We start from the raw sequence: 26613 nt of genomic DNA, 5'->3' as shown, positions 1-26613 counted from the left end.
CAAGTAGATAAATAGGTACCACTCCGGTGGGAAGGTAAATGGTGTTTCCGTGCGCTGCTCTGGTTCGCCAGAAGCGGCTTAGTCATGCTGGCCACATGACTCGGAAGCTGTACTCTGGCTCCCTCAGCCAATAAAGCGAGATGAGCGCCGCAACCCCAGAGTCGGCCACGACTGGACCTAATGGTCAGGGGTCCCTTTACCTTTACTTTAGGGGGCAAATGGGCCACAGTGACAACAGGGCCTGATTTAGGTTTAATGAGGTCCTAAGCTACTGAAGATAATGGGGCCCTTTATATGTCCAGCTGTCTTTTGTCAACAACAAATTGTTGCTGTTTTTTGTGTTGAATATATGCTATATGGTAATTTATGGACCTAATAGGTATCTAAAGCAATTTGCACATAACAAAATATGTATTTTATAAAGTAATTGTTCAACTGAAATACAATTAAGAAGAAGTATATTAATAGTGAAATACAATTAAGAAGAAGTATATGATTTGGGAATTAATTATTAAGCTCTAACTTAAAATGATTTTTTATTCATAACAAACTTAATAACGCAAACACATTGGCATTTGGCAATAACAAAAGTTCCTTTAGAAACACAATTTACAAAGACTCATAATCTAGTCTCTCGAAACTTGCTATAACATGGAATAATAATTGTGGGTTTTTTTATCTTATATTTTGGAAATGTGCATCCAGTTTCCCCCCCCCTTTAATTTTTTTGGGGCCCCCAAGAGAGTGGGGCCCTAAGCTATATCTTGTTTAGCTTATACAAAGCGCTAGGAGGTGAGGTTCAGGCAGGGGAAAGATTCACCCCTGTGCAACTTTGGGGAAAAGGTTTAGTCCCCTTCTCCCGTCACTGTCAGCGGGGCAGATCCGTGAACTAGGTTTCCCCAACTCAATGTCCTCCATATGTTGAAGAACTGCTGCTCTCATCCCCCTAATGGTTGGTTGTGCTTTCTGATGGGAGTTGTAGTCAAAAGCTTCGGGTTAAGGTAGGCTGAAATAAATAAACGTGGGTGCTTCTCCCATATCCAGTTGGTTCTGAATTTCTAGGCCAAAGAGCTCATTCAGACATGCCATCCAGGGACCCTATTTTTCAGGGAGAGTCCTGGAATTACAAAAGCCATCTCAGTTTCTGATTTGCTTCTGATGGAGTATCCCGTTGGCTCTTTATGGTCGCTGCTGCTGGCCTCTTCCAATAATAATAATAATAATAATAATAATAATAATAATAATAATAATATACAGTGGTACCTCGCAAGATGAATGCCTTGGAAGACGAAAAACTCGCAAGACGAAAGAGTTTTTTGTTTTCTGAGTTGCTTCGCAAGATGGATTTCCCTATGGGCTTGCTTCGCAAGACGAAAACGTCTTGCGCCTTTTTTTAAAACCGCCAATGCATTCCTATGGGAAACTGTCAATACACAGTGGTGCTTCGCAAGACGAAAAAATTCACAAGTCGAAAAAACTCGCAGAATGAATTAATTTCATCTTGCGAGGCACCACTGTAATTTATTTATACCCCACCCTCCCCAGCCAAGACCGGGCTCAGGGCGGCTAACACCAGGTATAAAACAATTGATTAAAATACAACTTAAAAACAAGATTAGAAGAGAACATTAAAATGCAGCCTCATTTCAGTAGAAACTCAAATCAAAAACTTTTTTGGGGATGAAAACGTCAAATCTTCATCAAGGCCAACTATCCAGACTGGTCTTACGTGGGCCAGAAAAAAAGCCAAGGAAGTCCCAGACACAGAAGGAGAAAGGAAAAAGGAAAGAGGGGAAGGGGATCAAGTTGATTCCAAGCCAAAGGCCAAGTGGAACAACTCTGTCTTACAGGCCCTGCGGAAAGAAATCCGATCCTGCAGGGCCCTGGTCTCATGAGACAGAGCGTTCCACCAGGCTGGAGCCATCACTGAAAAGGCCCTGGCTCTGGTTGAGGCTAATCTGACTTCCTTAGGGCCCAGGACCTCTAGGGTGTTGCTATTTATGGACCTTAAGATCCTCCGCGGGGCATACCGGGAGAGGCGGTCCGTTGGTACCAGGGTCCTAGGCCGTGAAGGGCTTTAAAGGTCAAAACCAGCACCTTAAACCTGACCCTGTACTCCACCAGTGCAGCTGGAAAAGCAGCTTATAATGGCTGATGGAGAGCAGGCAAAGAAGAGGAGAAGTTGCCGGTACTGAGGCCCAGCCCCGTGAGACGTGCCAGCTTTGAGGGGCAGGCAGAGGCCAGGGCCTCCCTGAGAGGGAAGAAAGGACAAGGAGTTGTTATTATTATTATTATTATTATTATTATTATTATTATTATTTGTTGTTGTTGTTGTTTAGTCGTTCAGTCGTGTCCGACTCTTCGTGACCCCATGGACCAGAGCACGCCAGGCACTTCTGTCTTCCACTGCCTCCCGCAGTTTGGTCAGATTCATGTTTGTAGCTTCGAGAACACTGTCCAACCATCTCGTCCTCTGTCATCCCCTTCTCCTTATGCCCTCCATCTTTCCCAACATTAGGGTCCTTTCCAGTGAGTCTTCTCTTCTCATGAGGTGGCCAAAGTCTTGGAGCCTCAGCTTCACGATCTGTCCTTCCAGTGAGCACTCAGGGCTGATTTCCTTAAGAATGGATGCATTTGATCTTCTTGCAGTCCATGGGACTCTCCAGAGTCTCCTCCAGCACCAGAATTCAAAAGTGTCAATTATTATTATTATTATTAAATGCTTCGTGCATCCGTGCCCAATCTTGCCTCCCTCCTAAATAAATTAAAACAAAATTGGGATTAAGTAGTTTTCTCGGGACGGTGGAGGGCTTGTGTGCTGTGTCCCGTTGGTGAAGCCGTGGTGGCCATTCAGGCTTCTTCTGACAGAAAATGCTCTGTAGGCTGGGGAGGGACAAAAAAAATGGGGGGGGGGGTGTCAAGGAAGGTCATTTGCAGGGAGTGAGAAATGTCCCTATTTTTCATCTGAGGAAAGTCAGAGGGTATGTGCTTATCATGTGCTGACTGTCTGCTGAACGTACAATTAGTCTCCTTTAAAAAAAACCCCACACACAAAAAAACCCTTGTTGTTGCACTGGGACTGGGTGATTATAAAGTTCTATTTTTGATGGCTCTTATGAGGCTTTGCCCTCGGGTGGGAAAAATATTGCGCCTGGGAAAGGGAAGTGGGAGTCAACAGACACTCAAGGAATAGTTTCAGAGAAAAAGGTTTTATTTCTACCATCCATGAACTGGTAGAAGGAGCAAGTGTGATAGTCCACAAAAGCATGCACGAGTTCACAATCATGTGCACAAACATATATACCCATTCCAGATCCCTCCTCCTTTCTCCTCCCTCAGGAGTCCTGCCCCATGATGTGTTCCCCTGAGCATGTACAGAAAGCTGTCTTGGGACTATTGTGGACTCTTGGCAGGAAAGGGGGTCAGGGGGTTTCAGTGTGTTCCAGTTGTTTCATTCTTGTGCTTTGGCATGGTTCCCAGACAGAAAGCAAGTTGCAATGTGGTTCTTTAGCAAGGCCAGAAGGCATGAGAAAGGCCTGAGAAACAATGGACTGTTCTCTACCTTTGTTACAGCAGAGCGGGATGTTTCTGATGCTTAGCTGCTGAGAAAATGATTTTGAGAAGCTTTGAGCCTGCTTTGGTGGGGGGTGACTTCAGGCCTAGGTGAGGTCACCTGTCCTCACCTTCCTTCACCAGAGCCGGGTCTCTCCCTGCTTCCTTAGAGAGCTCTGAGGATTGAACCAAGGCCTTCTGCATGCTCTTCTACTGAGCTATTCCATTCAGCCTGCAAGCCTAACACACAGATCCCCTCCCTGGGTTGTTCGAGTTTCTATCAGTTCAGGCTGAACAACCCTTTTGCATTGCTTTTGCAGGAAGTCTTGCTTTGCGCTCAGGTATTCCAGAGACTTCTGCGATTGTGCTTTTTGTACCGTCCCAGCACATTTGCTCTGTATGGCAACCTTGCATTTTATAACCTGTCCCTAGCCGTTAATGAACAATGGGTGTCAGATTTTTACAATATAGAGTTTGCTTCCTTTTTTTTTAATGCATCGGAAACAATGGCGAATGCAATTAATTGTTGCCGTTCCTTTTCCTCCAAGGCAAAATACGTGCTCTTAAAAAGGTTGGGATGAAAGTAAAACCTAAACAGGGGTATGATTAATGGGAAACAATTACTTGGTGGCGAGCCACTTTGTTTCGGATTCCAAGACAGTTTTATTTGAAAATATGGGGAAATTCATAGCAGAGGATTAGAGACAGCAAGTGTAGTAAATACTGGTTCAGCTGGCATGAAAAGGCATTACAGTGGTACCTCAGGTTACATACGCTTCAGGTTACATACACTTCAGGTTACAGACTCCGCTGACCCAGAAATATTACCTCAGGTTAAGAACTTTGCTTCAGGATGAGAACAGAAATTGTGCTCCGGCGGCGTGGCGGCAGCAGGAGGCCCCATTAGCTAAAGTGGTGCTTCAGGTTAAGAACAGTTTCAGGTTAAGAACGGACCTCCAGAACGAATTAAGTACTTAACCTGAGGTACCACTGTATGCAATTGAGCCTTAGGCTCCTTCCTTCAGGTGCTCAGAGCCAATCACTCACTCACTGATCAATGCAAACCATAATTTGCTGTTACAACCAACCTAGGAAACTGTACTTTGCACCCAACCTCTGTACCAGAATCTAAAACGATGGTTTGCAGTGGAAATGCAAACCCTAGTTTATTGGTTTGGATGCAGCGGCAAACTATTGCTTCTGCTAAACTGTGGCCTTCCAATTGCATCAGGAGCGAAGCAAGGGTCTTGTTTCCCCCTTTGCCAATCCTCTGCTGGCCACATGCCGGGAATGGGTGTGGCTATCCTGCACATGAACACTCTCAAACATATACACACATGTATAGGCACATGCAGACACCCCAGCCGATCAACAAACTGTTGAATGGGGAGTGTCTGATTTACATCCCCATCCATCTGCTGTGTTCAGCGGGGGAATTTAAGCCTTTGCATCCACCCCAAAATTGTCTGCTTTATTGTTGTTTGGGGAACCCGTAAACATGGTTTGAACCATCCCTTGCATTACCTAGTTATAAATTAACTTTCGACATTCACCCTGTGCTTTCGCTATGGTGAATCCCTGGTTGTGTTGCAAATTTGGGTGAAAGCATTCTCTCCTTCTGGTTTGTGGTGTGTGGACACTTCTCCTTTCTCTTTTCTGTGCTCTTTCTTTCTTTCTTTCTCTCAGCTTGGATAATTTTAGTAGGTCCAACAAAGAGGTTAAAAGGGGGGCAGGCAATCTTTTGATAACCTTTTGCAATGCTTATTCTGTAGCTCACAGACCTCTGAGTCTGGCATGCTGGCAGAGATGAACAGCTGGAGTTTGTGACCCATCACTTTATTTGTTTATGGTGTTCAAAAAAGTATGTCTGCCCAGGATGTCCAGAGTTTCTTCCAGCCCTTGTCCTCATGGATGTCTCGGGTCTACGAGGCTGTCCAAGAAGCAGGCGACTCCATATCTTCTTCCTTCGCCAACCTGGGAAGCAAAGCGGATCCCCACCCCGCCGAAGAAGGAGACGAGGACTTAGAAGACAGCGATGATGGGTCTTACGAACGTTACTCTGAAGCTTCAGATGATGGAAGCACCTTTAGCCAGGAGAGTGGAGAATCTGATGACTTCTCATCATCTGCTCATGACCCTACTTCTCTGGAGTCTTCCTGTGCTTCAGACCTGGGTCTTCGTTGGCACGAGGGAGAGAAGAGCAGCCCCACCTTCTCAGATCAGTATCTCGATGATGATCCCTTGACATCCCATGGACTATACCCAAGCTACAAGGGCTACCAACTTATGGAAACCATCCCGGAGGAAGAGGAGCATTCCAAGCAGAGTAAGAATCTTCTACGTAACTGTGATGGTAAGTTGGGGTCCTCCTAACCTCTTTATTTTGCACTCTCCAAGAAAAACATGGGGTTGCTGCCCCAAAGGGTGATCCCTTTCAGTTCCTACCACATGACTTCCTGTTCTTACACAGTGCATTTCTCTCCCTCTACTTTATATCATTGGTTGGCAGGGAAATACAAGGTGTAATGACATCGCGACATGGGGCAGGTTATGTCAAAAGTTATGAAAGCAGAGGCAGCCATTTCCCCTCCATCTCCATACTCACCTCCATACCTACATGCAGATAATGCTTCGCAGAGGATAAAAGTTATTAGCAACTCCTTACGGCAGATTATAGGGACGCGGGTGGCGCTGTGGGTTAAACCACAGAGCCTAGGACTTGCCGATCAGAAGGTTGGTGGTTCGAATCCCCGCGACGGGGTGAGCTCCCGTTGCTCGGTCCCAGCTCCTGCCAACCTAGCGGTTCGAAAGCACGTCAAAGTGCAAGTAGATAAATAGGTACCACTCCGGTGGGAAGGTAAACGGCGTTTCCGTGCGCTGCTCTGGTTTGCCAGAAGCGGCTTAGTCATGCTGCCCACATGACCTGGAAGCTGTACGCCGGCTCCCTGGGCCAATAAAGTGAGATGAGCGCCGCAACCCCAGAGTCGGTCACGACTGGACCTAATGGTCAGGGGTCCCTTTACCTTTACCTTACGGCGGATTATGGTTCCTAGGGATTCCAACTTTATCCTGTGCTAATCCTGCATCTGACAGCATTGGGGAAGAGATGCCTTCTGCATCACTGAAGCCAATGAAGTTAGTTGATCCGGAATGCTGGTTCTAAATAGTGGCAGTCATGCATTATTACAAGCTAGGAAATTTTCAGACACAGCAGGTATTTCCCAGATATTAGCAGCATCTGGACGGAACGTAATTTAAGCTCAACATCTTTTTGTGTCCGAATTTTCACTTTTTGAAATATAGCAACCCTGTGACAAGCCATTGCACAAAAATGTATTCGGGGCCCCCACTCTCAATTTAGTTTGATTATGAACCAATTCCATGCCTTCTGACCAGAGGTGAAACATTTGTTATGAGAAGAAGAAATCTAATTTACTACGAAGTACGTATCTTTAGAATGCATATAAGTGCATCTTTATGCGTAATGTTAATTGACATGACAAAGCTATATTAGAATATATTGGCAGAAAGGTGGATGGCTTAAGATATTCTTGCTGGCATCTCTATATCAGCACATGTCTTAGCCTTTGAGAAATTTCCACCATGACCCCTTGTATTGGTTAGCGGTGGGTGCATGCCTGTCAGAGAGGGGGGGAAATAAAAGCTAATCAGAACTATAATACAACTGCCCCTTGTGTTGAAATTATTATATATGATCATTTATGAATATTTTCTGGTTTCTTGAGGCTGGGTTCATTTATTTATTGTTTATTTAGATATTTATAAAACACACTTCCATAAACAAATCAGGGTATAACATTAAAAACATGTCACAATTATAGCAACAAAACCACCCATAAATATGGGTTGGTGAAATATTCACATTCTGAACAACAGAGTTTTCAGAAGATCACAAAAAGAAGGCAGGGAGGGTGACTCCTTCTGTACCTCTAGTGGCAAGGAGTTCCACAGGACACCACTTGACATGGTAAAGGCCAACTGAGCCTCAGGGGCATTGGGGACCTTTGAAAGTACCCCAGAACATCTCTGTGAATAGGATTGGAGCATAAGGAATCAGGCAGTCCTGAAGGTGTGAAGTTTGTGGTTTGTGAATTAATGCCTTGAACCAGGTTAGGTAGTGAATGGGCAGCTGGTTGCACTAACAAACCTTTATGGCCCTTACATGTGAGCTGAATTCAGAGACATCTCCAGCCATGGGAGATTTCTGATTCTGTGAATGGTAGTTATAAAAACTTCCGGACGCAAGCTCTGATTAAGTTCCTAACTGCCACTGCAAATCCCCCTCCCTCCAGTCTGTTTTGGAAATACCAGAATAATTTTGATGCCTTCATGAGTGAGTCCACAAGCAATGCCTGCTCTGTACATGCCAGTTTAGAGATCAGACTTTGTTTCACGGCACCAAGATTCTCAGGACGCCTCTTTGCTGCAAAAACGCCACGTGGGAAAACCACACACTTCTCCACGTTCGCCCTACGAAATCCTCCTAAGGCCTTCATGCCGCCTCTCAAGACGTACTTGCTTTTCTGCTGGAAGCATGAACTAAGTATCTTCCCCATGCCAGTTGGAGATACAACATGGACAAAGAGAAAGCAAGCCTTGACGTTCCACAGAAAGTCCCATTTCTGCACGCGGATTCCGAGACTGAATATGGATTCTCTCCAGGCAATTCGGACGTCTGTCCCTTCGCAGTGCCTCTCTGAAACATTCTTGACATCCCTGAAGCACACAGGGTTCTTTCTCCCTTGTTTTCTCTGCCGGTTTCCTCTGTCTTTGGTGCCAGACAGCTTTTCCACTGCTTCTTCTCTGCACGTATATAAACCACAGTTTCCCAAACTTGGATCTCTGTCTGTTTTTGCACTACAGTTCCCATTGTCCCTAGCTAGCAGGACCAGTGCTCAGGCATGATGGGAGATGTAGCCCCAAAACACCCAGAGACCCAAGTTTGGGGGAACCCTGCCTTAACCATTAACATTTAGTCCCATCCTTTCAGAGTTCTGGGCTGGGCCTGACTTCAGTGTGTCCCTCCATCCCTAGTCCTGTTCCGGGAATTAAGGGCCAGTGTGGTGTAGTGGTTAAGAGCGGTGGACTCGTAATCTGGTGAACCGGGTTCGATTCCCCGCTCCTCCACATGCAGCTGCTGGGTGACCTTGGGCTAGTCACATTTCTCTGAAGTCTCTCAGCCTCACTCACCTCACAGAGTGTTTGTTGTGGGGGAGGAAGGGAAAGGAGATTGCTAGCCGCTTTGAGACTCCTTAAGAAGAAGAAGAGTTTGGATTTGATATCCCACTTTATCACTACCCTAAGGAGTCTCAAAGCGGCTCACAACCTCCTTTCCCTTCCTCCCCACAACAAACACTCTGTGAGGTGAGTGGGGCTGAGAGACTTCAGAGAAGTGTGACTAGCCCAAGGCCACCCAGCAGCTGCAGGTGGAGGAGCGAGGAAGTGAACCCGGTTCACCAGATTACAAGTCCACCGCTCTTAACTACTGCATCACATTGGCTGTAGTGATAAGGTAGTGATAAAGCGGTATATCAAATCCAAACTCTTTTTTTCTTTCTTTCTTAAGCTGCCCTTCCTTCTCCTGGTCCTCCTTGCAATTCATTGACGCAAGATCTTCAGGGAGAATAGTGCTGGCCGTGCACTGACAATTCCATTTCTGAGTGGAAGCAATCATGGCGGTGGAGGGGGTGGCGAGGAGTTGTATCTTGTTTTGATTTTAGAAATAAAACAAAGCGAGCAGATGGGCGGGCGGCCTGACATTCTGTGAAAGAAGAGAGATTCAATGTGTGTGTGTATCTCTCTGTCTCTCTGTGTGTGTTTTCCCCACCTAAACAATTTGGAAAAATTGCCTCGCTGCCTTTTCAGCTCGGTGAAATTCTGGGGTTCTTTTGTGCCGCCGCATTTTTTTTAAAAAAAATCTTTAAATGTTGCTTTCTTAGCTGTACGTATTCTTAATGCACCATCTTCCTCCCCGCTCCCCAAAATATAATAGAAGCTTTTAAGGATAAATTGGCACAAAACAAGAGCGACACTTGAATGCTTTTTGTTGCCATAGAAGCGCTTCGGGCGGATGACAGAAGGACCCTTTTGCTAATAGTAAAGTACCGGAAGAAAATAGACACTCTTCATTTAGCAGTTGCTGATGATGGAAGAGCAAAGAACCCTTATGTTCTTATCCCAACATAGACTCTACTGTGTGTGCATATGTTACCTTGGTGGGGGTTTTTCCTTCCCCTGTGTAAAAGCAACAGGAAAAGTAGTGTCTTAAGAAGAAGATTCTAGGGGTGGCGGGGGTGGGAATCGTAGCGGTTGAAGACATGCATTTAAAGCACATCCAAAGTACTTTTAAAGTGCAGTGCTCTAACCCAAAGAATACCGGGAACTGTAGTTTCCCCCTTCTCAGAGCTATAATTCCCAGGATTCTTTTTGGGGGGTGCTTTAAATTGTGTGTTGGGTGTGCTTTAAATATATTCTGTAGATCTAATCATGGGGTCATGGAGTGAAGACGTGTAATAATTGTATCACAGAATTGTAGATTCGGAAGGGCCCTCCAGTGGATATCTAGTCTAACCCCCTGTGATGCAGGAATAGCAACTCATGGACACAAGAACTTCAGGGCTTGTTTGGAAGCGCTTTTGCCTTTGCCCTGTGAGATCAAAATGAGGCATATAAAATTGCACATGGCACAGGGAAGTGGATCAAGAGAAACTCCCCCCCCCATCCTAGAACCTGATATCATCCAATGAAGATGAATGTTGGAAGATTCAGGACAGGCAGAAGAAAGCACTTTTTCGCCCTCACGCTTAGTTAGGCTCTGGAATTCGCTCCCACAATATATGGCGATGACCAGCAGCTTGGATGCCTTTAGAAGAAGATCAGACAAATTCATGGAAGTTGAAGCTCTCAATGGCTGCTAGCCGCAATGGCTATTCTCTGCCTCCACTATTTGGGGGCCATTTGCCTCTGAATACTGTTTGCTGGGAATCAGAAACGGGGAGAAAGTGCTGCTGCACTCAGGTCCTGCTAGCAGGCTTCTCTTAGGCATCTGGTGGGCTTCTGTGTGATGCAGCAGCAAAGAAAGCTAATGCTATTCTAGGCTGCATCTACAGAAGTCTAATGCCCAGATCAAGGGATGTCATTGTTGTTGTTTAGTCATTTAGTCGTGTCCGACTCTTCGTGCCCCCATGGACCAGAGCACACCAGGCACTCTTGTCTTTCACTGCCTCCCGCAGTTTGGTCAAACTCATGCTGGTAGCTTCGAGAACACTGTCCAGCCATCTTGTCCTCTGTCGTCCCCTTCTCCTTGTGCCCTCCATCTTTCCCAACATCAGGGTCTTTACCAGGGAGTCTTCTCTTCTCATGAGGTGGCCAAAGTATTGGAGCCTCAGCTTCACGATCTGTCCTTTCAGTGAGCACTCAGGGCTGATTTCCTTCAGAATGGAGAGGTTTGATCTTCTTGCAGTCCATGGGACTCTTAAGAGTCTCCTCCAGCACCATAATTCAAAAGCATCAATTGTTCGGTGACCAGCCTTCTTTATGGTCCAGCTCTCACTTCCATACATCACTACTGGGAAAACCATAGCTTTAACTACACAAACCTTTGTTGACAAGGTGATGTCTCCGCTTTTTAAGATGCTGTCTAGGTTTGCCATTGCCTTTCTCCCAAGAAGCAGGTGTCTTTTAATTTTGTGGCTGCTGTCACCATCTGCAGTGATCTTTTTATAGTGCCACTCTATATTCTGCCTTGTTCAGACCACACCTGGAGTCCTGTGTCCAGTTGTGGGTGCCACAATTTAATAAGGATATGGACAAGCTGGAAGGTGTGCAGAGGAGGGCAACCAAGATGATCAAAGGTCTGGAAACCAAGCGTTCCTTATGAGGAACAGTTGAAGGAGTTGGGGATGTTCAGCCTGATAAAGAAGATAATGAAAGGAGATATGAAAGGAGATTCCAACTAATCATCAGGAATAACTTTCTGATGGTAGGAGCTGTTCGACAGTGGAACGTTCTCCCTTAGAAGGTGGTGGAATCTCCTTCCTTGGAGGGTTTTAAGCAGAGGTTGGATGGCCATCTGTCATGTAGGATCTAGTTGAGATTGGCCCCTTCCGGTGCTATGATTCTATGACTTGATAGGTGTTGGATAAGTTCTATCACGGCCTTCCTTGTGGTCTTTTTCCAAACCATTTTGAGGGCAGCAGGGTGGAGAAGGATGAGCTGGGTGTTGTGAGAGTTATCAAGGCAGCTTTGGGTTGTGCCGTTCTGCCCAGAGAGTATGTCCTTTCTGGCAGATCTTTCTTCCTGCATGCTGCGAGGTAAATGTTTACCTGCACACTGCGAACAAAGAGAAGTGTTCTGTTGACAGCTGACAACATTTGGCATTTGCAAGCGAAGAGATAATCGTTGGAATACAGGAGAGGCGAATGAGACGCAGTTCACCTTGAATGGTTTAGATTAGCATCGACGCTTCCACCCCCAGCGTTCTGTACTTTTAACTCTCATGTTTATGAAAACGGAAGGCTTCCGGCCTCTCAGCCTGACACTGTGTTCTTGTGTTTGGAACATAAAGGGCCTTGATACATATGAGAGAGAGAGAGAGAGAGAGAGAGAGAATCTGGCAGAGTTAAAACGGCAGAAAGTGAAGTCTTCCTTTGCAACTGTCAAGACTGAAATCGGGGCTAGCCAATGACTTTATTTAGGTTCTGCTGAAAAACGTTGGTTTTTTTCCTGAATCTCGGTTAAAAGATGCAACCATGCTTGGAATACTGTGTACAGTGGTACCGTGGGTTAAGAACTCAAGGTCCGTTCTTAAGCTGAAACTGTTCTTAACCTGAGGTACCACATTAGCTAATGGGGCCTCTTGCTGCCGCTGCGCCTCTGCCTCATCCTGAAGCAAAGTTCTTAACCCGAGGTACTATTTCTGGGTTAGTAGAGTCTGTAACCTGAAGTGTCTGTAACCCGAGGTACCACTGTACAGTTCTGGTTGCCTCGCCCCATGAAGGCAGGAGATAGGGAGAAGATGGGCCACTGGCCTGATCCTGCAAGTTCTTTTTCTGTGTTCTTATTATCCCTTACCATTGGCCATGGTCAGGAATGGAAGTTGTAGTCCACATTATCTGGGGGGAACCCTGCTGGCTACCCTGACCATAAATGCACCAAACAACTTAAATATATTTGCTGCTGAACATGGTTTCTAAAAAGGATGTCCAGTTATATTTTACTGTCCAGTTTATATTATTTTACTGAATGTTGAATGTTATTTTATTTGCATATTGTATTATGCATATTGTCTTATTTATATGATGTTAGCCGCTCTGAGCCTGGCTTTGGCTGGGGAGAGCGGGATACAAATAAAATTTATTATTATTATTATTATTATTATTATTATTATTATACTGCTGCAGATGCACCACAGTCTTTCTTTGTGCTCCTCCCAGCAGCCATTCCTCCTCTGATCCTTGCTGTGGATGCATGGCCTGTCCATCTCCAGGCACTGCGGTCGTCCGCAAGGGATTCCTGCATGGCAGGGTGGGTGGTAAGCTAGATGGAGCAGTGAGCTGCCTCCGTATTAGGCAGCCTCGCATGTTACAGTTTCCAGGGAGGTAGCTGTGTTGGTCTGGTGTCGATAACACAGACATCCAGCCATTGGTAAGCCAATGGAGACACAAAGTGTGCTGATTAAAAACAACAACACACCTTAGTTCTTATTCAGTCCACAAGAGATGCCTCTCGAATTGTAATCCAGTGGTTTTCTTTGGCAGTTAATGCTTCATTTTGGCTCTGGGTTTGTCAGCACACATTTATGCGGCATGATCCAATGTCTCAGATACATCTTAGGTTCTGGACAGTCTATATTTGTAAAACTCAGTCCCATTCCTCTCTCTGTTTGGCTGCCAACATGTGCCGATTTCCATGAGATACGTTGTTTACCAAACAGAAATCTGCAGCGCGAAGATTGTACGCAATGCAATGTCTCATTCCGACACTTGGCTCTGATTTGAGTCATAACCTTAATTAATCCAGCGTCTGAGTAGCCTTTTTGGGGATAGTGAGATCACAAATGTGACAATAGCTGAGAATTGGCAGAAGAACCAATTTTCACCATGCAGGAGACTGGGTTGGGCCACTTGACTGTCTCACATGGGTAGTTTATACAGAATAAAGCAAAACACGAGATGAGCATATTGGAGAGCAGCTGGATGGGTGCCAGCCAGTTCAGAGATGGAACTTTGCTTTGCTCAGTGAATGCAGCCGCCAGTAAGGTGGCTGCAGCACGACTTCTCCAGAGAAGCTTGCCAAGTATTTCCAAAGAACCTGGAAATGAATGGCAGATGGATTCCTTTCTTTGTGTTTAATATAGAGTGTGCAACACATACCGTATTTTTTGCTCTATAAGACTCACTTTTCCCCTCCTAAAAAGTAAGGGGAAATGTGTGTGCGTCTTATGGAGCAAATGCAGGCTGCACAGCTATCACAGAAGCCAGAACAGCAAGAGGGATTGCTGCTTTCACTGCGCAGCGATCCCTCTTGCTGTTCTGGCTTCTGAGATTCAGAATATTTTTTTTCTTGTTTTCCTCCTCCTGAAACTAGGTGCGTCTTGTGGTCTGGTGCGTCTTATAGAGCGGAAAATACGGTATATGTTAGGAGGTAATCTTTACAACAGCCATCTAAGGTAGGCCCAGACTTCACAACAGTCGCAGGACTTGCCAGTGTCCCTATTTTCCAGGGAAAGTTTCTGATTTGATCTCGGAACGTCCCGCTTTCCCCCAGGTCATCCCTATTTTCATCGGAGAAATCTTGGAGGGTATGGAGTTATGTGACCCATGAGCTAAGGAGATAAGTAACTATGCAACCTTTAGAAGACATCTGAAGGCAGTCCTGTTTAGTGTGTGTGTGTGTGTCTGTGTGTGTGTGTGTGTGTGGTGTGTTGGATGCTACCCAGAGTGGCTGGGGCAACCCAGTCAGATTGGAATAATAATAAAATTATTATTACAGTGGTACCTCAGAAGTCGAACAGAATCCATTCTGGAAGTCTGTTCAACTTCCAAAATGTTCAGAAACCAAGGAGTGGCTTCCGATTGGCTGCAGCCAATCGGAAGCCCCACTGGACGTTCGGCTTCCAAGAGAACGTTTGAAAACTGGAACCATCAGTTCCAGGTTTGGGGCGTTTGGGAGCCAAAGCGTTTCAACAGCAAGGTGTTCGTCAACCAAGGTGCGACTGACTAGGACATCCCTATTTTCATTGGAGAAATGTTGGAGTTTCTGGTTTTCACCGGAATGATCCTTGTCCCTGTGTAGCGCCAAAGAGCAGGTTTTCTGGAAAAAAGTGGCAAGGCAAAGGCAGAACAGCTCACACCCACGCATTCTAGGTATGGGACAAACCAACGGGTGGCTGAACCCTTCGTTTTTCAGAAGTTGCAAAGCCTTGTAAAAAGGTAAAGGTACCCCTGCCCGTACGGGCCAGTCTTGACAGACTCTAGGGTTGTGCGCCCATCTCACTCTATAGGCCGGGGGCCAGCGCTGTCCGAAGACACTTCCGGGTCATGTGGCCAGCGTGACATCGCTGCTCTGGCGAGCCAGAGCCGCACACGGAAACGCCGTTTACCTTCCCGCTAGTAAGCGGTCCCTATTTATCTACTTGCACCCGGGGGTGCTTTCGAACTGCTAAGTTGGCAGGCGCTGGGACCGAACAGCGGGAGCGCACCCCGCCGCGGGGATTCGAACCGCCGACCTTTCGATCGGCAAGCCCTAGGCACTGAGGCTTTAACCCACAGCGCCACCCGCGTCCCGCAAAGCCTTGTAGAGGAGCCTTAATCGCCTTGCGTTGCAAACTGGCTCTGCAAGGCTGTGTCACGGCGAAGACCTGTACCTTCCGCCCCTGAAGCCACTTGCTTGTGAATCTTCGTTCTGGAACCCGAGCAACGTGCAAGCGGTCGAAAGTGCTGTAGGTTTCCAGGCTACCGTGATGTATCTGCTGTGTGGGAGGAAGGGAGAGAGATCCAGCACAAAAGTATTTCATCTCCCTCTGTTTCTCAAGAGGGTTTCCAAGTGCTGTTTTTCTTCAGAGCTATGGAAGAATGTAGGGATGCGGGTGGCGCTGTGGGTTAAGCCACAGAGCCTAGGGCTTGCTGATCAGAAGGTCGGCGGTTCGAATCCCCATGACGGGGTGAGCTCCTGTTGCTCGGTCCCTGCTCCTGCCAACCTAGCAGTTCGAAAGCACCTCAAAGTGCAAGTAGATAAATAGGTACCGCTCCAGAGGGAAGGTAAACGGCGTTTCCGTGTGCTGCTTTGGTTCGCCGGGAGCAGCTTAGTCATGCTGGCCACATGACCCAGAAGCTGTACGCCGGCTCCCTTGGCCAATAAAGCGAGATGAGCGCCGCAACCCCAGAGTCGGTCATGACTGGACCTAATGGTCAGGGGTACCTTTACCTTTATGTGTCTGTGTGTGTGTAGAAAGAGACTTTCAGAAAAGAACCTTGCTGAATCAGGTATTTGGTGTTCCGCTAGATCAGTGTTTTTTTCAAAATTGGGGGAAAAGCTGCTTTTGGACTACAACTCCCATCATCCCTAGCAGGGGTGATGGGAATTGTAGTCCGAAAACACCTGGAGACCCTAGTTTGGGAAACACAGCTTTAGATTAATCTGGGGTGACCAATGTGGCAGCTGCCAGACGTTGTTCAACTCCGATTCCCATTGCCCCCATGATGGTCATGATGGCTGGGGCTGATGGGAGTTGGAGTTCTGCAAGATTCCTGGGTTAGCATCTGACACCCCTTCCCTGAACTTCGTTGTCTTTGAAACATTCACATCGCGACAAAACAAGGCCTGGGAAATGGAGAGATTTTCCTTGGATAGCCAGCATGGCTCAGTGGAGCCCAAACGTGAATTCCCAACTCAACTGGCAACTAGGCGAAGCACTTAGGTGAGGCACTTTCTTTCAGTGCTTTCCCTGATTATTTCCCAGAAACTGGTTTCCAGAGCTTGCCGTTGACAATGGAGGGAAAGCATAGGCATCGTGGCTGGTTGCCACTGGTAGCTTAATCCCCCAATAACTTGCCTAATCCTCTTTTAAAACCATTCAAGTTGGGAGCCATCGCTGCCTCTTGCAGAGTGAATTCCATAGTTTATCTGTGTGACGGAGTACTATTTGTTTAGTCGTTTAGTCGTGTCCGACTCTTCGTGACCCCAAGGACCAGAGCACATCAGGCACTTCTGTCTTCCACTGCCTCCCGCAGTTTGGTCAAACTCATGCCGGTAGCTTCGAGAACACTGTCCAACCATCTCGTCCTCTGTCGTCCCCTTTTCCTTGTGCCCTCCATCTTTCCCAACATCAGGGTCTTTTCCAGGGAGTCTTCTCTTCTCATGAGGTGGCCAAAGTCTTGGAGCCTCAGCTTCACGAACTGTCCTCCCAGTAAGCACTCAGGGCTGATTTCCTTCAGAATGGAGAGGTTGGATCTTCTTGCAGTCCATGGGACTCTCAAGAGTCTCCTCCAGCACCAGAATTCAAAAGCATCAATTCTTCGGCGATCAGCCTTCTTTATGGTCCAGCTCTCACTTCCATACATCACTACTGGGAAAACCATGGCTTTAACTATACGGACCTTTGTTGGCAAGGTGATGTATCTGCTTTTTAAGACGCTGTCTAGGTTTATCATTGCTTTTCTCCCAAGGAGCAGGCGTCTTTTGATTTTGTGACTGCTGTCACCATCTGCACTGATCATAGAGCCCAAGAAAGTAAAATCTCTCACTGCCTCCATTTCTTCCCCTTCTATTTGCCAGGAGCTGATGGGACCAGAAGCCATGATCTTCGATTTTTTTATGTTGAGCTTCAGCCCATATTTTGCGCTCTCCTCTTTCACCCTCATTAAAAGGTTCTTTAATTCCTCCTCACTTTCTGCCATCAAGGTTGTGTCATCTGCATATCTGAGGTTGTTGATATTTCTTCCAGCGATCTTAATTCCGGCTTGGGATTCATCCAGCCCAGTCTTTCGCATGATGAATTCTGCATATAAGTTAAATAAGCAGGGGGATAATATACAGCCTTGCCGTATTCCTTTCCCAATTTTGAACCAATCAGTTGTTCCATATCCAGTTCTAACTGTAGCTTCTTGTCCCACATAGAGATTTCTCAGGAGATAGATGAGGTGATCAGGCACTCCCATTTCTTTAAGAACTTGCCATAGTTTGCTGTGGTCCACACAGTCAAAGGCTTTTGCATAGTCAATGAAGCAGAAGTAGATGTCTTTCTGGAACTCTCTAGCTTTTTCCATAATCCAGCGCATGTTTGCAATTTGGTCCCTGGTTCCTCTGCCTCTTCTAAATCCAGCTTGCACTTCTGGGAGTTCTCGGCCCACATACTGCTTAAGCCTGCCTTGTAGAAGTTCTATTACTATTACCATTAATAATAATAATAATTTATTATTTATACCCCGCCCATCTGGCTGGGTTTCCCCAGCCACTCTGGGTGGCTCCCAACAGAATATTAAAAACCTTCAGATGTCTTCTAAAAGTCAGACAGTTGTTTATTTCCTTGACATCTGGTGGGGAGGGTGTTCCACAGGGCGGGTGCCACCACCGAGAAGGCCCTTTCCCTGTTTCCCTGTAACCTCACTTCTCGCAGTGAGAGAACCGCCAGAAGGCCCTCAGAGCTGGACTTCAGTATCAGGGCTGAACGATGGGCGTGGAGACGCTCCTTCAGGTATACTGGGCCGAGGCCATTTAGGGCTTTAAAGGTCAGCACCAACACTTTGAATTGTGCTCAGAAACATACTAGGAGCCAATGTAGGTTTTTCAGGACCAGTGTTATATGGTTTTGACGACCACCTTCTGTAAAATGTGTTTACCTCTGAGAAACGTGAACTGCCAAAACTCTATTGCCTCCCTGCTATGGATAGGCTCAAGCCTTCATTAAAAAATAAATACATTAACTGGATGTGAAGGAAAGTGAGACTGAAAGAGATCCCCATTGCATACCCTCCCCACAACCACCCCAGTTTTCCCAGGACATCCCAGAATTACAGAAGCCATCCATCCTGGCTTCTGGTGCCGCGCAAGCTGACTTGCGCGGGAGCATGGCTCCGAAAGATGTGCATCTCCTTCCTTGGAGGTGTTTAAGCAGAGGTTGGATGGCTATCTGTCATGGATGCTTTAGCGGAGATTCCTGCATTGCAGGGGGTTGGACTAGATGACCCTTGGGCCCCTTCCAACTCTACAATTCTATGACCCCGTGGAATGCTGGAGGGTATGCCGTTGATGCTTCTTGCAGCCCAGACTCTCCCAGATTCATGTGTATTTCCCTGCTAATGGGATCAGTACGGTGCCCTTTGTTTTACGTTGCCGTTGGCTCTCCCTACCTTGCGCCTGAGCCTGAAAACTCTGTCCTCCCCGTGTCGTCCTTAAACGGTGCCTCCAAGGTACTTCCAGGGTGAGCTCTGGCCTTGGGGAAAACAACCTTGCCGGAGACTGAGCCCAGCGCAGATCCTTGGTTATAAAAGAACAGATGTTCCGATGCCATCACCCCTGCTAATTGGAATTAAAAAAAGAGGCGCTGTGCCGCATCTCAAATTTCCCAGCCATCTGCGCCAGGGGGAAACAGAACAGGAGGATGCTTTCCTTTGGGAACTTGTGGAGCGGTGGGTGCGAGGGACAGCTGGTGTGTGTGTGTGTGTGTGTGTGTGCTAGAAAGGGAGAGCATGAGCATATGAACACACCAGCTGTCGGGTGTGTTACTATTTTGTGTTGCTTACCCTTGGGAATAAAGGAACACAGTTCTGGCACCCGCCGAGGCTGGTTGCAGCAGTTTTTCGGCACGACCAACGCATGCGATGGGGAACAGAGTCGTTTCTGCACTTGAGGGTCTGTTTCTCTTACTTACACCACCCAGCACAAAAACATTGGTATACTAGTATATACCAGCCTCTGCCAACCTGGTGCCACTCTGAGGTCCATGGTCTACAGTTCCCACAATCCCTGATCGTTGGTCATGCTAGCTGGGTGTCAGGGCTGGTTCAGATGCAGGTTGGCACGCCGGACACAGAGACAAACGGAAAAGTTAACTTTTTATTCTAGGAAGAAGTATGCAAGGCAGCAGTGCCTAGAAGCAGGACTGGCCCCTATGAAACAGGTGCCAGGACTGAATGTCTTCGCCTTCTACTTCCCTCTAAGACTCCTTCCAAGCAGCCTCAAACTATGTTGGGCGGGGCGAATCGGTGCTCTTTGTTCCGTGTCCTTGGAGACAAGGGCGGAGAGGAGCTTAGTACAGTAGCAGCAGCAAGCTCCTGGAATGTTTCTGCAGCATCTGTCTTCCTCCTCCTCCTCTGCTTCCTCTGCTGAGTCCGAACTGCTTTCTGCACCTGGCTCCTCTTGCTCGCTAAAGCCTGTTGCCTCTTCAGCATCCAACCATTCCTCCCCTTCTTCTCCCTCTGACCTGCCCTCAGTGTCCCACCACCACTCCTCTTCTAAGGCTTCCCTAGGGGGTTCCCTGGCTGGCACCACTCCTCATCAGCCAGCCTGACACTGGGGTTGATGGGAGATGGTGTCCGAAACATTTGGATGATGCCAGGTGGGGAGGTCTGCTATAAAGGTCACCCGAAGTCACCCAGGGGACAGCAAGCTATTGATGGCTGCTAGCCATGCTGCCTCTGCAGTTCAAGGCAGCAAGGCTACTGAATACCAGTCGCTGAAAGAGAGGGCTCCTGTTTGTTGGTTTCCCACAGGCATCTAGTTGGCCCCTGTGAGAACAGGATGCTGGACTCACCCAGCAGGTCTCAACTTATCTTCTTCTTTGGCAATCACTCATAGCCGAGTAAGATTGTCTTCCATAAACACGGTTTTAACAATGAGTCCGTAAGTGACTGTGGAGGCCAATTCTGGATCCACACGTCCTTCCACAGTGGGGACATTGGTTTCTGGGCGGGAGTTGATCACAGTGTGGTTTTGCCAAGCGTGCCTTCCTCTTAGCAAGTTTCTCCCTTGCGTCCTGAGTTCAAGTGTCTTCAAAGCCCATGACAGCTTTGGTAAAGGCTGTTCTCCAACTGGAGCGCTCGCAGGCCAGTGTTTCCCAATTGTCAGTGTCTATACTACATTTTTTTAGATACTCAGTGACTGATGCTCTAAGTGACTTGTTTCTCATTTTCTGAAAGCCGCTCTCTTATCTGGAAACTGTCGTTTTCTCTGCATCCTTCTCCACGAGCTGTCAAAATTCCTCTTTGTATGTGTTTGTGTGTGTGCTCTTTTCTCCCAGTGAATAGCTTTGGGGAGGATGAAGACCTGACTACCTCCTCAGACAGCGACGACGAGGTGATCAAGCAGTTTGAGATCTCCGTTTCACGCTCGCAGAGCTTCCGTTCGGGAGTTTCCGAGAAAGGGACGCAAGCAGGTTCCGAGCGCAGGCCCAAATTCAACCGCTTGCTGTCGAACCACGAAGAATACAGCTCCGAGGCCTCTGAATGTGAAGGTATTATCCAGCTCTGTCCAAAAAGAAAAACAAAGCAGGCAAACACAAGAGATGGTTTGTTCTGAGAAGTCCAACAAGTTTTCTGTGGCTACGGAGGAAATGGCAAAAGCAGTAAAAAATGCACTGATGTGCTGGTGCACGCACACTGTTTCCCCATGACTTGAAAGGATTCTGCATTTTGAATCTCAGTTGATAGGCGCAGCCTCTCATGATGAGAACGTCAAAGGTGTAACGGAACAGTTGGTAACCCGAGAAAAAAGCATCTCCCAAGATTCTCTGGGTCAACTTCCCAGAGAACCTTGCGAATGGCAGAGGATTCTGGGAAGCGTTCCACAGAACACACTCACTTTCCTGCAGGACATTTCCTAGCTCTCACTTTGCACCTGAGATTGAACCTCAATCCTCCCCTTTCAAGGGAAAATCTTTTCAGGAAAGCTTCTTCGCCATTACTGAATTTCTCCCCATGGAACCCTGCAATCATAGAATCCCCCACATTCCTGTATAGTGGTACCTTGGTTCCCAAACGGCTTGGCTCCCAAACAAATTGGCTCCTGAACGCCGCAAACCCGGAAGTAAGTGTTCCGGTTTGCGGACGTTTTTTAGAAGCCGAACGTCCATTTCGGCTGTCGGCATTGTTTCCAGAGCCTATCAGCCAATCAGAAGCTGTGCCTTGGTTTGCGAACATTTTGGAAGTCAAACGGATTTCCAGAACGGATTGAGTTCAGGAACCAAGGTACTACTGTACAACGTTGCCAAGGGAACCCCGAGATTTTACAGAACACAGTTTTCACCCACCTAGTCTGCAGGATTCAACCATCCCAACTGAATCCCTCAAACCACATTCCTTAATAATAGCCAACATCCTGGCTGCAGACCAAATCCACAAGGCACGGTGGGGAGGCAAACTTTGTGTGGGAAGTGTGTAATGTAACTTCTCACTAGAAAGGCACGTCTTCTATTCTGAAAAGCCTACGGCGCTTTTTTATTTACTCTTTTTTTTTTACATTTATAAAACCTGCCTTTTCGGCCCACCGCTCCGACGTGCCCCAAATGTATATATATATCAATCGTGTCCTTGTTGATTTCGGAGCTGCAATCTGCTGTGTGAGCTGAGTCCTGTTTGATTTTAGCAGAGCTGGGAGCCATCATAAGCATAAGACTTTGGTTTGGGGAGTGGGGAAACGCCATCTGGACCCGTTCTGTGCATAAGAACGGGACCATGTGGTTCTAAACCTAAATGCACACTTTTAACTTGGCTGGAAGCCCCATTGAACCGACTGGGCTTGTGAAGATGCACAGGGCCAAACTACTGTATTTTCCGCTCTATAAGACGCACCAGACCACAAGACGCACCTAGTTTTTGGAGGAGGAAAACGAAAAAAAATACTCTGAATCTCAGAAGCCAGAACAGCAAGAGGGATCGCTGCTCAGTGAAAGCAGCAATCCCTCTTGTTGTTCTGGCTTCTGTGATAGCTGCGCAGCCTGCATTCGCTCCATAAGACGCACACACATTTCCCCTTACTTTTTAGGAGGGAAAAAGTGAGTCTTATAGAGCAAAAAATACGGTATAAAGCTGTGCTGATTCCAGCAGGGCTTTCATAGGCTGTAGACTTGAGCGCAGCTGAAACGTTAAGTGTCTCAGCACCCCTGCAGAGTTTTGCCCAAGGAAAGGCTTCCCATTATTCCTGGGTGGCTTCTTCCACCTCCCTGCCCTGCCCCTCTTCTCTAGCAAATGAAGGATGGTCAATGTGTAGTGTGGGAGAAATAATTCAGAGCAGGGAAGCGGGAAGCTTTTTCAGCTGCAGGCCTGCTCCTGGGCAACTTCAAAGAACCATAGAATTGCAGAGTTGGAAGGGACACCCCAATGTCATCTAGTCCAGTCCCATGGCAATGCAGGGATCTTGCCCTAATTGGGACTCGAACCTGCAGCACTGCGATTGAGAGCCTTGTGCTCTACCGACCGAGCAAAGGCAAAAGTGGGCAGAGAAGCAAGTGTACGTCTTACCTTAGTAGAGCATGCGAGTTTCTGCACTCCCCTGTCTCTGTCATAGAATCATGGAATCGTAGCGTTGGAAGGGACCCCGAAGGTCATCCAGTCCAACCCCTTGAAATGCAGGAATCTCAGCTGAAGCACCCAAGACAGATCCATCCAGACAAGCAAGAGACATTATCTCAGTTCAAGGGCACATCTAGCCAGGCAAAAGCATGGAAGGAGGGTGCATAGCAGGGCCAGTGAGGGATGTGGCCTGGAGAGAAATCCAAGGGCCAAGTGCAGAGGTCTAGAGGGCCACATTCGGCCCCTGGGCCTGAGGCTCTCCTTCCCTGATATAGAGAAACAGGGTGTTCTGATTACCGTATTTTTCGCTCTAGAGGACACACCGGACCATAGGATGCACCATAGGAAGGGGAGAACAGGGGGGAAAAATACCCCCCTCTCTGCTCAGCGCCCCTTCAGCGAAGCAGCAGGAGAAACGGAGCCCCTTCTCTTTCTCCTCCCGCTTCACTGAAGGGGCACTGTGCAGAGAGGGAAAACTGTGCAGCGCCTCTCCAGCGAAGCGAAGCCTAGAGAGAAAGACTGGAGAGCAAACCAAAGGCTTATGCTTATGATGGCTCTGCAGGCTTCAGGCGGTTATCCGCAAGCCTTCAGAGCGCAGCGGGAACTCCTGCTGCGCTCCGAAGGCTTGCGGATAGCTGCCTGAAGCCCCCGGAGCGCAGCGGGAGTTCCCTGCGCTCCGGGGGCTTCAGGCAGCTTCAGCGAAAGCAATGTGAAGCCTCCGGAGTGCGGGGGGAGCTCTCCCTCTGCGCTTCGGAGGCTTCGCGTTGCTGTCGCTGAAGCCAAGGAGCCTGCATTCGCTCCATAGGATGCACACACATTTCCCCTTCAATTTTGGAGGGGAAAAGTGTGTCCTATAGAGCGAAAAATACGGTAGATTCATATCCTGCCTTTTCTCCAAGGAGATCAAGGTGGTGTACAAATTCCTCCCCCTCTCCATTTTATCCTCACGACAACCCTGTGAGGTAGGAAGATAGTGGCTGGCTCAAGGCCACCCAGTGTGGGGATTTGAACCCTGGCCGCCAGGTTCTAGTCAGTCCCTCTAACCACTCCTGGCCTGTTGGCATCCTTCTGTCTTGAGAGACAATGGAGTGCTCCTCCAAGGGGGAAACCAAACTGCTGTGTTAGCAGCGCCGAAGTGACTTCCTTGCGGTGCAAGCCTGGGCAGAGGGTCTGGAGGTCCTGGGCTGCCCAGACAACAAGACCCTCCTCCGGCCTCTCTGATGTGGTCCGAAGGAAAGCAGAGCAAGATGTTGGGAGCCAGCTTGGCTGCAGGAGTTGCCGGAAGGCAGGTGCGATGGGTTGTGCCCAACAACTTGCAATCATGGTGGGGAGCACGGGGGTGTGTGTGAAAATTGTCCTCTTCACCTCCCGCCCCTACCCAGTGGGCTAGTGCTTGCCTGGGGGCGGCGGAGGATACGATACAATATGATAATCTTTATTGTCATTGTCCCATACAGAACAATGAAAATCTACATCAGACATTCAAAAACCCACAAGCCTGCTATCCCAGCTATCCCAGCCTGGTTAACCCCCTAAAAACTCTGATACCCCATAATTAAATACAATAGACCGTATTTTTAGCTCTATAAGATGCACTTCCCCCCTCCTAAAAAGTAAGGGGAAATGTGTGTGCATCTTATGGAGCAAATGCAGGCTGCGCAGCTATCCCTGAAGCCAGGAGAGCAAGAGGGATCGGTTTGCACCGATCCCTCTTGCTCTCCTGGCTTCAGGGATAGCCACACCTCCGGAGCGCAGTGGGATTGCTTCTCCTGCTACGCTCCGGAGGCTTTCTGTTGCTTTTGCTGAAGCCAGGAGATCGGTGCACAGCAATCCCTCTTGCTATTCTGACTTTGCTTCGCTGGAGAGGCGCTGTGCAGAGAGCAAGAGAATATATATTTTTTCTTGTTCTCCTCCTCTAAAACTAGGTGCGTCTTATGGTCAGGTGCATCTTATAGAGCGAAAAATATGGTGCTCCCACAGAAACTACCTTACACCGCGTTTAAAACCAAAATCTCATTTGGATAGAAACTGTTTCTCAGACGGCTAGTCCTAGTCTTTATAACCCTGTACCTTCTTCTAGAACGAGGGTGGCTCCCTCAGTATTGGACGGAGGGCTCAGCCCTCTGCCTACAAATCTTGAGGGGTCTGAAGCCCCCTCTGCCCCCTATAGTTGGCATCCCTGCCAGAATGAGACGTACAAGGCGCCGTTGCATCTTAGGGACTTCACTCTGGATTTGTGTAGCCTTTTCTCCTGAAGATGTCACACAAGGCAGCAGAGGTTATGCACATGCTCTGAAACAGCTGCTCATCACTCACCCTACATTTTCAAGGTGTGCACTTCAAAACAAAACTCCTTGGGTTTTGTGCGAAGAGGCCTTTCAGTTGGTTCCCAAGGGAGAAGCTGGTTTGGCTCCTTCGCTGCCATTCCGTTGGAAAGAGGCGTTCCAAGAGCCAGTGTGGGGTAGTGGTTAAGAGTGGTGGACTCGTAATCTGGGGAACCAGGTTCGCGTCTCCGCTCCTCCACATGCAGCTGCTGGGTGACCTTGGGCCAGTCACACTTCTCTGAAGTCTCTCAGCCCCACTCACCTCACAGAGTGTTTGTTGTGGGGGAGGAAGGGAAAGGAGAATGTTACCCGCTTTGAGACTCCTTCGGGTAGTGATAAAGCGGGATATCAAATCCAAACTCCTCCTCCTCTTCTTCTTCTTCCTTTGGGGGCTCAGGATTCCCAAGTCCCTCATGCATAGTTATCACTTCTAGGCCCTGTGGTGCAGCGGATTAAAGCATCTGCACACTTGAGGGATAAAGAAATGGCTGGTTTTAATCCCCCCCCCCCCGAAATTATTTCTCTCTCTGCTCTTAAAATGTGCTAGATCTCGACGGGTTCAGCCAACTGAGTTACCAGGACAACCTCTCGTTTCACGAAGATGACCATCTATCCCTCGACTCCAGAACGGCGTCGGAGAGCAGGGGCTCTGGGCAGCCCAAAGACCCCGGGGTGGAGGTCAGCGCGACGCCCAGCCTCAGCCGGCAAGAGACGGAAGGGAGCTTGGAAATGGAGACGGCTTTTAGCAACCAAGGATTCAAAGGGAATGATGCCACGGATAGCTCGTCGGCCTGGAGCCCGGAGGTAAGAAGAAAGCAGTTGTTCTTGAAACATGGAGGTTGTTTCATTCCTTCTCACACGTTTTCTCTAGGGCGGCTGCATTTCTGTTTACCACGTTTAATGTTATGAAATGAGTTAATGAATGAAAGAGCACTGTAATATTGGGACACCTTTCCTTTTCAGGAACGTCTTGTGCGCTCACAGCCCGGAAGGTTGTGGGTGTTAAGTCCATTTGGTATGAATGGATAATGTGTAGTTGCGGTTATGGAAAGCCCATATAGAAGATATCTGAAGGCAGTCCTGTACAGTGGACGCTAGGATGCACGTTTGCAACCCACAGCGTTTGCAACCCGAAGCGGCGCATCTGCGCATGCGCAGGTTGTGATTCGGCGCTTCTGCGCATGCGCAAAGCACATGTGCAACTGCCG

At 47.8% G+C, this 26613-nt stretch overlaps 1 protein-coding gene across 4 annotated transcripts in view; it reads left to right on the top strand.

Annotated features, from left to right (window-relative positions):
- SYT16 (synaptotagmin 16) overlaps positions 1–26613 on the top strand; it is a 109011-nt gene that overhangs the window by 59241 nt on the left and 23157 nt on the right. For 3 of the 4 annotated variants that reach the window (XM_083436827.1, XM_083436826.1, XM_083436828.1), the window contains 2 exons: positions 5325–5905; positions 25953–26209. In XM_083436827.1, the coding sequence (XP_083292953.1) occupies positions 5416–5905; positions 25953–26209 (747 nt within the window). In that variant the 5' untranslated portion in view covers positions 5325–5415. Of the gene's footprint in view, positions 1–5324; positions 5906–20812; positions 21026–25952; positions 26210–26613 lie in introns of all 4 variants that reach the window. The other variant, XM_083436825.1, reaches the window with a different exon arrangement.

The sequence above is a fragment of the Podarcis tiliguerta genome (assembly GCF_965153285.1).
Source record: "Podarcis tiliguerta genome assembly, chromosome: 1".
NCBI lineage: Eukaryota > Metazoa > Chordata > Lepidosauria > Squamata > Lacertidae > Podarcis > Podarcis tiliguerta.
The sequence above is the reverse complement of the archived record's forward strand: the minus strand, read 5'-3'. Positions and strand labels throughout refer to the sequence as shown.